At 33.9% G+C, this 12942-nt stretch overlaps 2 protein-coding genes across 2 annotated transcripts; both read right to left on the reverse strand.

Moving 5' to 3' along the window:
• Positions 1-1977, reverse strand: LOC106673604 (39S ribosomal protein L22, mitochondrial). Its single transcript, XM_014405771.2, has 4 exons — positions 1864-1977; positions 620-862; positions 353-566; positions 1-290 (listed from the first exon to the last, which is right to left on the reverse strand). The coding sequence occupies exons 2-4, from the start codon at positions 860-862 to the stop codon at positions 70-72; spliced, it is 678 nt and encodes a 225-aa protein (XP_014261257.1). The 5' UTR covers positions 1864-1977; the 3' UTR covers positions 1-69.
• A 3035-nt stretch (positions 1978-5012) lies between these two features.
• Positions 5013-10394, reverse strand: LOC106673881 (ATP-binding cassette sub-family F member 1). Its single transcript, XM_014406254.2, has 11 exons — positions 8972-10394; positions 8800-8849; positions 8598-8738; positions 8429-8529; positions 6836-7061; positions 6537-6769; positions 6229-6466; positions 5987-6161; positions 5747-5925; positions 5435-5668; positions 5013-5352 (listed from the first exon to the last, which is right to left on the reverse strand). Exons 1-11 carry the CDS (start codon positions 10227-10229, stop codon positions 5092-5094), a joined length of 3096 nt encoding a protein of 1031 aa, XP_014261740.1. The 5' UTR covers positions 10230-10394; the 3' UTR covers positions 5013-5091.
• Positions 10395-12942: the final 2548 nt, after the last annotated feature.

The following is a 12942-nucleotide window of genomic DNA, read 5'->3' on the forward strand; positions in this document are numbered from 1 at the left end:
TAAACAAGAAGAATTCAAAGTTTATTAATAATAATAAAATTTACTATTTACAATTAGAATAAATGCATTTTACAAAGAGCTGACTGGCCGCCGGGCTCTCATTTCATCGAGCCATTTTGAAAGGAGGGACTCCTTGTCCATAGAAGGTTTGTTGTAATAATTTACAGGTGGCTTTCCTTCTTCAAGACGTACAAAATAATGACAATACTTGTATTTCACCATACCTATTTTACCCCTTGCGTGCTTCCTGTATCCTTTAATTACATAGCCTTTTCCAGTAAACGACTCAGCTGAAAGAACAGGTAAAAAAATTTTTTTTTAAATTATTTTAAGCATTTTTGCCCATACTGACCAACCCAGAGGTTGCTTTTGAATTCAACATTGTGTTTCTCCACAGCCAGCTCTTGAGCTTCGAGTATCGCCTCCTTGACGTATACAGCACCCTTCTTATTGACAAAACTGAGCTGCCTCACAGCTTCATCCACTGACATGCCTCTTACAAAACAAGCAACGTACCACATTTTCTTTGGGCTGTACTTAATGTTATACTTGGCATGGCAGACATACTGAAAAGGAACAAATATATAATAATTAAAGAAAAAATAAGATTATTACTTACGGCTGGCCTAGGCTCTTCATCAGGCTTTTGTGGAGGGAAAATAAGGTTGTTGTACGATAGCCACTTTTTAGGTTTTTCAGGTTCCTTCTCGTGCTCTGGAAGCTCAGGCATAGCTTGAGTTGTCTTGTGAGTCACATTCCTCGATAAGACAGAAAGGCAGCCCAGGGGGGCTTTATTTAAAATCGATTTATGCAGCGAAGGTAGGATATTTGCCCCTCCGAGGCGTAATGCGGGAAAGAACATCTTGACAGGAAAAAAAAAATCACTATAGCAAATAAAAGATGACATAACAATAACATTAACATGGTGAAATTGAAAAAAAATTGTACCAATGCAAAGGTCCTTGAAACTAGCCAAAATAATGACAATCAAAAAAACTTTACCATTATCTTTTGGAGAACGTGAGATGCGGTCTGGTATGACATAGGTTTTAGAAAAACATTTTCTTAATCATGCCAATGTTTCGATCTTTATTGAGATCATCTTCAGGGCTCAATAAAAATCGTCGAAATGTTGGCACGACAAAGAAAATGTTTTTTCTAAAACCTAAGTCACACCAGACCGCATCTCACGATCTCCAAATTGACTAATGGTCACTAAACACCACACATTTGACTGTTACTTTGAATATAACTTTCATCAGAATCATTAAAAGATAAATTTCCTCTTGGGGGTGTGTATCTTTACAGACTCCGAGGAATCTGTACTTTGCTGTTTCCAATCATCCTGGTATGTCCTATCCTCGCTGTTTTGGCTGTCAGATACATTTCCTCTTCAGCACCGGGTCATGGTGGTCAAGCAAAGCAAAATGATCGGAAACGACCAGACTAAATCATGTTGAATTTATACTTTATACCCATTGATAAAAACAGAAAGGCATATAGGAAGACATACAAGGCTAGTTTTAGCGTAAATTAATGTAAATTTTTCTATTTCTTAATAAAGTAAAAGAGCTAATTATATTTGCGAGCTGTGCTAGTACATTTGCAATAAATTATGAGAAGCGTAGCAATATCTATATTTTTAATGTTTAGCCTGAGCCGAATAATAAGATATGTATGGACCTTCGCGAAGCTATAAAATGAGCTTTAAATAATATCAAACTGAAACGTACAGCTTTAGAATTCTATTGATAAGGTGTAGTATGTACAGATCAAAGTTGATTTAAAACATGAACATTTTCTGTGACTTTGGTGAATTAAGTTTGAATAATTATGCTATTAAATGGTTGTAGGGTTAATTACCGTTTTTTAGTTTGATCTAAAAGAAAAATATAAGTGAAAATAAATGTTTTCAGTTATCCATGATATACATCCCAAGCGTGCCTAAGTTTATACTTCATCAATAAAACCTCGGGTAGGTTTTAATACCATGCTGTCCAATATTCGACCTACTGTTGAAGTATAATATTTAAAAATTAAACTTTTTAATGACATGCTATTTTACACAATAATTCCAATTTAGAGGGAAAAATTTTCCTATTAAAGAAAGAAAACATACTGAATGTAGTATTTCATCTAAATTTATGAAATCAACTCCCTGCACTTATGTCCCCTTTTCAATCTGGCTTCCACAAATTTCATAGTAGTAAGACTTCTTAAAATCTCAGATGACGTCCGACTAGGCATTTATGATAATAATTTTACTATTATTGATCTACATTATTTTTCCATTGAATTAGGATCTGTAAATAATAATTTGCTTATTTGGAATCTGATTCATCTTTTTAGTTCTTCCTATCTGTCTGATAGAACTCAGCTTCTAAAGGATCAAATTCTATCTTCTCTTCTCTCTCAATTTAAGCTGGTGTATCCCAAGGTTCTATCCTTTGACCTTTACTCTTTACTAGGTTTGTAAATGGTCTTCCCGTCTTGCAAGATGATGCTGTCAAGGTGATGCATGCCATATGCCAGCAAATTTGGAAAACTCAAGGATGGCCATCAGATTGGACAAAATAAACTTATATCCCCATACCAAAGAAAGGGAATATCTAAAGAATATTGAAATCTATTGAACAGTGGCAGTTATTCTATTTGCCAGTAAGGTAATGCTCAAGATCTTGCAAGGTAAACTCCAGCAATTCATGGAGTGAGCTTGCCATTCGTTCAAACTAGGTTTAGAAAAGGTAGCAGTTCTATAGACCAAATGGACAACATCCTCCCTGGATAATGGAGAAATCCAGGGAGTTTCTGGGAAAAAACTATTTCTGTTTTATTGGTTATTGTAAAACCTTTGATTCTATGGATCATAATAAATTGTGGCAAGTTTTTGGTGGTATGGGGATACCATATCATCTTGTCTGAGTAACTGTATAACAACCATGTAGCAACAGATGGGTTTAAAATTCGGAAAGGAGTATAGCAGGGTTGTATACTCTCTCCCTACTTATTCAACTTGTATGTAGAATACATCATGCAATGTGCTGGGCTCAAGGAATTCAAGGCTGGTGCTAACATTGCTGGAAGAAACATTAGCAATCTCAGATATACAGATGATATTACTTTGATGGCTGAAAGGGAGTTGAGGAGCCATACGACGAAGGTGAAAGACAAAGTGCAAAAGCTGGGTTACAGTCAAACCTAAAAAATTAAGCTTATGGCATCAGCTTGACTGATAATTGGCAAATAGAGGGGGAAAAAGTGGAAGCAGCGACAGACTATGTATTTTTAAGTGCAGCCAGAATATCAGAAGACATGTGCTTCTTGGGAGTAGAGTAATGTAAATTCTTGATAAAATAGTAGAGCCAATCAAACAACAAAAGTCCACATAATTAAAGCAATGTAATCCATAGCTGTGAGAGTTGGGACATAAGGAAGGCTGAGCAAAGGAGATAGATGCTTTTGAAGTATTGGAGGAAGATTCTGAGAGTGCCTTGGACAAGATCAAACCAATCCACACTCCGGGAAATAATAAAGGCAAAACTGAAGCACTTTGCCACATAATGAGAAGACAGGGTACCCTCGAGAAGAGGCAGATAGGGAAAGTGCATCACAAAAGGAAGAGGGCATCAAGGGCAAGATCGATATTTTAAGGGGTGTCGTTCTCATCTATGGGGGAACTTGGATGGTAACAGCTGACAGGAAGCTCTGGCCCATGAAGTCACGAAGAGTTGGAAGTGGCTGAACAAATAAACAAGACCTTCCATTAGTTCTTAATTTCTCCCAATTTTGCCTATATGCTGATGATACTGTTTTGCTTTCAATCTCTGAAGCTATCTCTCTGCTCAATCAAGATCTTCAGTCTCTCAATCAATCATCAATTAATAATGGCTCCATATCAACAGCTCCTCTAATAACTTTTGGCTTAAAGTTAAAAATCTCGTGGGTCAAAATTAAAAACAAAAAAAAATCCAACATAATTTTTTTAACTCCAAGCCTCCATTACAAAATTCATGTAGTACAAACAGTTCAAATGGATAAACAACCATCCGTTATTGTGGAACTCACGGACAAATAATTTAATAAATATTACAGCTTAATTTACCTTTAACAGTTTTATGCACAACTTATCATACATCTTATTAATTAGATGTTGACTTTTTCAAATCAGTTTCAATTTTCTGCTTCTACCCTGAACATAGGGTATCCTTCTCTGCAAAACCTGTACTTATTTGTTGCAACATACAAGTATTGTTGACAACTGTGACAGCCATTACACAAATTTCAGAGGAAAAGATAATCCAGATCAAGCCAGTGCATATTTTTATAAAATGGAGACTACCTACAATGGAGTCGTTTCAGCATCCAATGTGAGGGTCAATGTCAGAATATTTTCATTCATTAATGAAATTATATTTGGGTGGGATTGGGGATCTGGTCCTACGAATGTTATGGTACTGAAAACTATGCCAAACTTTCTTTTTTATTTCACCTTCCTCAGCGCTCTACAATAAATATAAAAATACATAATTTTTATAATGTAAGTGAAAATAGACAATTGACAAGAATCTGTAAGTTGTAAGTTAATTGTAATCTGTAAGTTGTCAATGTGTTATATTTTGTAATTTAATTCTCAATTTTCACTTACATAAATGAGTAATGAAAAAATTATATGCTTGTATATCTGTTGTAGAGCCCTGACGAAGGTGAAATAAAACAGAAAGCTTGGCATAGTTTCAATGCCTCATTCACTGGACCACATAACTAATCCTGACTAACATTTCAGATAGAAAACTGGATAATTGAATTAACTTACCTTATACCAGTATTAGCTATGTGAATTTCCTTCCTTTTACCTGCATAATTTTATCTCTCTAGCATAAAATATTCACTCTAACCCATATGCTAAAATAAAATTGCTCTCTTTTACATTACTTTCTCTGTCAATAAAAAAAATCTGTTGATAATGCGTGTAAATAGTACAATTTGCAAGTATTTGATTTAAAGAAGACATATACAAACTATACAAATATATTTAAAAAATTAACATGTCCTCAATAAATAATTCTTCTATCTCAATTTTCGTATGTGCCATTATTGTAAAACAGCAGCATTGGCTGCAATACTTGGGCTGTTTATTACTTCTCCAAGGGAATTGAGTAATTCTTTCCTATAATCGTCGAAATCACCAAGAACCTCATTTATGGTTTGATCTTCTATGACCCAAAGTGTACAATCCGTTTCCCTAATAAGTCTCTCGTCGTGAGTGACTATAATTACACCGCCTTTATATTCATTGATCGCTTCTGCTAGGGCATCGATTGATTCAATATCTAAATTATTCGTGGGTTCATCCTGAAATGATTAAATGAGTAATAATAAATTTCGAGACTTTACGATACCATCAATATTTGGTACAACTGATTGTAATAATTACCAAAATGACGACGTCGGGAGCAGCAAGGCACAATTCGGCTAGTGCCACTCGAGCTTTTTGCCCGCCAGAAAGATCTTTCATTTTTATTGTATGAGCATGACTTGAAAGGCCAAATGTACCTAACTGTTTCCTTGCCTTTTCGTAAGGAAGATCGAACAATCGCATTAAATATTCCGCGGGTGTTTCTTCTGCTGTTAAATGTTCTCCTGAGTGCTGATCGTATCGGCCTATTCTCTAAAATTTAACATATTATAAAAAAATCTTATTTAGTCATATTAAGCCAAATTATTGAATCATGGTCTTGAGGTTTACCAGTCTGTGGTTCCTTCTCATGTCTCCTCTGTTCGGTGTAAGTTCGCCAACTAATAGTTTTAAAAACGTTGATTTTCCCACACCATTGGGGCCGACAATAGCTATTCTTGAACTCAAATCGATACCAAAATCTACATCAATAAATAACGGTTTTTGACCTTCATAAGAGAATGTGACACCTAGAAAATGAAAAATTAATAAATATTTAAATTAACTATTACTAATTGTTATAATATGTACGGTGGAGTCCGAGAATGGGAGGTTGAAGTGGAGGAGGATCTGGGAAAGAGAATTTTACTATATAATCTCTAGGCTTTTGTAATAGCCTTATCGGCCCATTGTCCTCTTCGTTTTTCTGTTGTTTACTTCTATTTTTCTCCTGTTTTCTTGTCAGCGCTTCTTTTTGTTTCTTTTCCTAAATAAAATATAAATGTAATGTGCAAAACTTATGAAAATTTATTAAATTGAATTAAGTTTATTACAGCTTGTTTTTTTGATTGTCCACTAGATTTCATTTCTTTTATCCTCTTCTCTTGTTTTTCATACTCCTTGATTAACTCCTTTTTTTTCTGAACATGCATTTTTTTAAACATGGAATAGTTTCCTTTGTAATAATGAAGTTTAAGTTGATCTAAATGTATAATTTCATTACAGACGTTGTCTAAGAAACTTTGGTCATGAGAAACTACCAATAAAGTTTTCTTCCAACCCTGCAAATAACTAAAGTGATAAAAAGTTAAATGAATGCCTTCAGATTTTGAATATATTTTTAAACATCCTGTGAACATACTTATCTAGCCAAATTACAGCGTTTAAATCGAGATGGTTTGTAGGTTCATCAAGTAACAATAACGTAGGCTCAACAAAAAGAGCTCTGGCTAAAGAAACTCTCATTCTCCATCCACCTGAAAAATTTTTGGTGGCTCGGTTCTGCATTTCTTTAGAAAAACCCAAACCAGCAAGAATCCTTCTAGCTCGAGGTTCAGCTGAATCTGCTCCGATTGCTTTTAACTCTTCATAAACCTAAAACGAGAGCCAAACATTACTTATTGTAAAACGTGTCAAACAGAGCGAACATAAACCACCCACTTCTTTCAGTCTATCTTGACCTAACATGCTGCCTTTTTCCTGTTGAGCTTCCAATGTTTTACATTCTTCCAACAGGGCCGTTCTTTTAGTATCTGCTTTCAAAACAGAATCAACAGCCGTTGTATCGTCAGCGACGACTTCTTGTTCACAATAGAGAACATCTATGCTAGGAGGTATTGGAAAAATCCTATTCGCTAAATGACGTAGTAGTGTCGTTTTACCATGGCTGAAAAATAGAAAATATTCAGATTTCAATTAAAAAATAAGTGAAGTAATATATAACTAATACAAAAATTTGACACCCTTTACAGATTTGGAAGAACTGAGTGGTTTAGATCAGAAATTTATCCAAATCCTACGTCCGTGGTACAATGGTTCAAATTTTATTCTACATAAATTTTCATATTTGAAGTTAATTGCAATTTTTTTTTAACTTTTAGGTTTTTATTGTTATTTTACTGTATTACAATAGTTTATTAACATAAACAAACCAACACAACAAAATTCTTAAAATAATCAGTATTTTTAAGGCCCCCATATCCAAAAACTTCTGGATGAATTTTCCCTTTCCTTAAAAATTAATTTTCCTGAAGCAGTCGCGTAATGTAAGGAAATAAGAACATCATATGACAAACAAATACAGTCAGTTCAATTTCACAATTTTTTGTGCAACATTTTTCTTCTTTTTTAAAAATGCACCTGAATGAAAAAAAAAGTCTATTAAAAAGAAATTATTCAATTATTAGCCAGATGATGTGTCTGACATTCATCCTGCATATTTTAATATTTTTAGAGCAAATTAATTGCATATTTGAGGGTTTTTTACCGTACATTATGTGGCATGTTATAAGAACTTTCTGATTTGACTAGACCGAAAGCAAAGGGAAATGTCAGCACTTGTTTGATTGCTAGTCCATAACCAAATCCTCGGACAGTTCTGCTGTTCAAAAACCTCGCCTGAAACGGGCTGGAAAACCCATCTGACAGTTTGAGAATGCATTTGTGGCATGTTGGAATGCGTGAACTCAATTTTCAACCCATTAGTTTGATGACGGTTTGGACGTGTGTTGGAAAAACATATTTTTAACAAGCAACCATTTTTTTGTATTATTTTTCGGTGAATACACGTTGAACTGGTACTAGGACACACAAAATTAAATAAATAAAGCCTGGCCAAAGAGAAAGCCATCATAAAACACACATACAAAAATAAGAAAAAAAATTCAACAAAGGATGTTTGGAAGTATAAAAACCTGAAATTAATAAAGAGGCCTTATTATGATGTACAGTGGGGGCCTAAAGTGGAACAACGGGCGGGGCAAGTCCCAAAGGTCAAAATTTTGACCTAGTAAAACCTCTAGCTCCCCTCCCAAATATCAATTTTCCCATCTGAAATAATTCTGTACACAAGATATAATAAAAGGATGGAACAGGTACAAAGATAAGGTACATATTCCCAGACAGCCAAGTTTCCACCTTACTTAGTCATGCCCGCGCCCAGTTGGCTTCAATAGCCCCCTGAAGTGAAAGAGAGACTTTGACCACCAATGATCCCAACATTGAGAATTAAAATTTACTACAAAAATAAATTACCCATTTGGTCCGACAAGGCCATATCTCCTTCCATTTGCAATTAACAAGTTAGCATTGACAAATAAATCTTTGCCTTTAGCTGCAATACTGAAGTTTTCAATCTACAAAGGCAGTAAAAAAACATTCAGAATTCCCAACACAAAATGGCTTAATGATTATATGTAATTACTTTAATATCAACTGCATTTTCCAGAGCTTGTAGCTGGCTAACAGATTTCTCTGGTTGGGAAACTGTAAAGTTCTCATCCAAGGCACTGTGGCCCTGCCCTCCCTTTTTTGTCAAGGTTTCAACTTGTTTTAGATAATCCATCTGAAATTAAATAACAATCGTTGGAAAAAATATATATAAATTTAGAAAATTTCTTTTATACCTCTTTTTTCAATTTCTTTTTCTCCTTGTGGGTAAGTTTCTTGGCAGTTTCTGAAATGCAAAATTAACAGCGAAATCTATTATTATAATAGCAAATTTACCAGCTTAATATAAAATTTTAAATTTGGTTTTTATAAGGGTAAACTATATGAAATTAATGATGATCAAATTACCGTCAACTGCAGCCGTGGGCTCGACTGATTCTTGTTCAGGTGAGAAATCTGGATCGACCTTTTTGACCGGGTTGATGTTCTTTTCCATTTTTTTCTGTTCCGGTTCAATTTTAAGGTCTTTCAATTCTTCGGTTAAGCTTTCCATTTCAGGGAATTTGCTCCTGGTTTCATACTTGTGTGATGGTATTATATAAGTCTCATTCATCAAATTGGGCTTCGATGTGTTTTCTGCCACATATGCTTGTTTTCCCTGGGCAGGTTCAGCAGGAGGTTCGTCACCGACTTCTGATTCTTCTGACTCTTGCTTCTTTTTAGTTTTTTTCTTTTGTTTTTTCACTGGTTTTAATTCTTCCTCGGAGCCTGCATCGACCATCATGTCAACAACAGGTTCTTCATCACTCAAGTCTTGTTTCTTTCCTTTAGGTTTCTTTGTATTTTTCTGTTTTTTAACAGGTTTTACTTCCTCTTCGGAATCTGCATCGGCCATCATGTCAACAACAGGTTCTTCATCACTCAAGTCTTGTTTCTTTCCTTTAGGCTTCTTTATATTTTTCTGTTTTTTAACAGGTTTTACTTCCTCATCGGAATCTGCATCGGCCATCATGTCAACAACAGTTTCTTCATCACTCAAGTCTTGTTTCTTTCCTTTAGGCTTCTTTATATATTTCTGTTTTTTAACAGGTTTTACTTCCTCTTCGGAATCTGCATCGGCCATCATGTCGACAAGAGGTTCATCGTCACTCATGTCTTGCTTCTTTCCTTTTAGCTTCTTTGTATTTTTTTGCTTTTTAACTGATTTTAATTCTTCTTCTTCTTGTTCAGACTTGATACCTTCGTCTTCACTCACATTTGTCTTGCTTTTTCCTTTCTTCTTTTGCTTTTTAACGGGTTTCATCTCTTCCTCTGACTGATCGACATTATCGAGGACGTTTACTTCCTGTTCATCATCGCTCCAGTCTTGATTCTTTCCCTTGCTCTTCTGTTTTTTCTTCGTTGGGGCTTTCTGTTTAGGCTTGACTTCTGTTTTATCGGCAAGGGCATTTTGTTCGGTTTCGTCCTCACTTTCGACTTTTTTCCCCTTGATTTTATTTTGTTTACCCTTGGAATTTTCGGCCTCGCTGTCGGAATCGTGTCTGTTCTTACCTTTTCCACCTTTTTTTTTTATTTGGACACTTTTCCCTTCCTTGCCTTGGAAACTGTCGGGGAGACTTTCTTCCTCCCCATCTCCCTTTTTACCTTTCGCCTTCTTCGGTGGCATTATATATCAACATAAACGAAAAAACATTCAAGACACAATTAAATTAAACTGACGATAAAACCGCATTTATTTAATGTATAATTTATTTAAAGTAATCCGTATTTCACTGACAGGCTCACTGACCACATGGCACGGATACGGGAAACGTGTATTTTCAGGCACATATATTCTATCATCCCTACTTCGACTACCAGTGTTGCCAGTTCTGAAAAAATAATTTCCCCAACCGAGTTGTGCATTTTTCCCAATTCCAAATTTTTTAAAAAAATTCCTCACTACCTAAAATCCTAAAAATATTACATTTAAACCTATTACCTAGCATGTAGTGTTTTGTATAAAGTTTATTAAGTATTTGAATATTTTGTTAAAAAAATTCTCTCCTCAACTAAGTGGTCCATATACATAATACCTTATTAATTATAGTAAAAAAAAGTGGAAAAATGCCAAAGCTATTTTATTAAAAAAATATTTTCTCTTCCATTATCCACCCTGAACCACATGCTACCACATTTTGCACTTTTTACAGGTCAAAAACCCATTTCTTAAAAAAAATTATACAAAAGTAAGGAGAAAAAATACAATAACTAACTCAACATTAATAAAGAATAAAACTCTTTACTGTACATCAATGAAAAAGACAATAAAATCCTTATAATAAAACAACATAAAGATTTAATTAAAACCTCTATTTATATAATTATAACAACTAGGAATTATAAACAAAAATATATAAAAATAATACAGTAAAGCATTATAACTACATACATAGTACATTTTTAGCTTTTTTAATTAAATAAAATGATTAAGCTTTAAGTAACATATTTTAATGAAGAAACAGAAGTATTAAATAAATCATATTGCATAAGTTGTTACATTCTATCATCATGCGATGCATCGAGGAGTGTAGTGAAAAATTTGTTCCTTTATATTCAATAAAAAATATTTTATGATTTCTAAGGTGGCAAGGAGGTACATAAAATTGGAGTTTACCAAGGATTTCTGGAGAATCTGTACAATTATTGATTATTTTAAAAATAAAAATAATTCAATCAATTAATTATTCTTTCTAAGGTCTTGGTTGAGATAAAAAAGTCAGTGTCACAAGCGGGATTCGAACCCACGACCTTCGGCTAAATACGCCGCTGCTCTACCACTTGAGCTATCGTGACTTCGATCCACTCGGACACCGACTCTCCATCTCAACCTACAACCGTTCAAATTTTCCCTCTTTTTGCCATTTTCAATAATCTCAAAATCTTTCTTCTCTAGCTAAGATCAGAAATATTGAAGTAAGATTTGCCGGTGAGGATTTATCACTGTGACAGTTTAATTTGAAATATAATGTACGAAGGAATTTATTTTGAACAGTTTGAAAAAGTTTTATGTCAGTGTAGTAGTGCGGATTCCATTTGGTCGACGCATATGGTTACCCTCCCAGCCTATGCGTCCGGATACCCAGACCTCAGCAAAACATATATACATACATTTCATACATATTAATTAATAAATGTTTTTAAGACATCATCATTTGTTTAATCATTATAATAGGCATTATGAGTTCCTGCTGATTCTATAAGCTGTTTTGCATGAAGGATGGCAGCAGGCGTAATTATGTGACAACTTATTACTTTATTTTGTTTTGTTTAAATTTATGATGCCGAATATGTTTTATACACATGCATTGCTATATGGTAGAGTCATTATTCTGGAAACAAATTAAGTTATACTTTGATACAACAGTGGATTACTTGCTTTTTTAAATGTTGAAATTTTACTCCAAAATTCCTCAATAGTGGAGGAAAAATCTTGGTCTACCTGATTTTAGAGCATATGATATTTTCTGTCTAAAAGATTTACATAACAATTTTTTTTTTGGTGAAAGAAAACATGATTTATACAAACTATTGTTATTTTTATCCCTAGAAAACTGATTAAAGGCACTTGCAGCATATAGTATGTAATGTTCAATGATTTCAGACCTCCTAGAGGTCAATTCAGTCGCCTAAATGTATAGCATTAACAATTATGAAAGAAAACAAAATTTACATAAGAGATTAAGTTTTTAATTAATATTTTAAGGTTCAGGGCATTTAATTTCCTTTTGCCTTTGGCAAATATTGGATTTAAATACAATCGTTTTTGCATTTGGTTTAAGATTCTATGCAAAAATTAAGACAGTTTTTAAATATATTAATTGAATTTTGGCTAAGGAGCTTGTTTAAGTTTGGCAAAGCTGACATTACTTCACCTTCTAAATAAATTTACCCGAAGTTTTTATTTTTAGAGCCGGCAAACTACATTGATCATCGCCAGCCCTCAATTCTTTTCTAATTTATAATGTATGATATAATGGCAACCAACTCTCTCTTTTCTTTATGTTATTGCTGAGTAACTAGCAATAAAGGCCTTCTCAATTGTAGATAGCATAACAAATAACAAACATACATAGAGAACATAATAAATAAAATATAATAGCCTGGTTAGCATTCACTCTATCCCAGGGTATGATTTTTCTCAGGGTGAGGCCATTCACGCTAATAAATTACATTCACACTATTTCAGAGTACTCAATCGTCCTCAGGGTAATTGGAGCTAAGCCACACCATTCATGCAAATAAATACATTCATTCTAATAAATAACACATATTGCATACATGAAGGTACAAAAATCTATATAGGTAAAATTAAAAATAATAAATAATTTATGCAGTAA

Source organism: Cimex lectularius, unplaced genomic scaffold (assembly GCF_000648675.2).
Source record: "Cimex lectularius strain Harlan isolate CLEC.00 unplaced genomic scaffold, Clec_2.1 scaffold6, whole genome shotgun sequence".
NCBI classification, from domain to species: Eukaryota; Metazoa; Arthropoda; class Insecta; order Hemiptera; family Cimicidae; genus Cimex; species Cimex lectularius.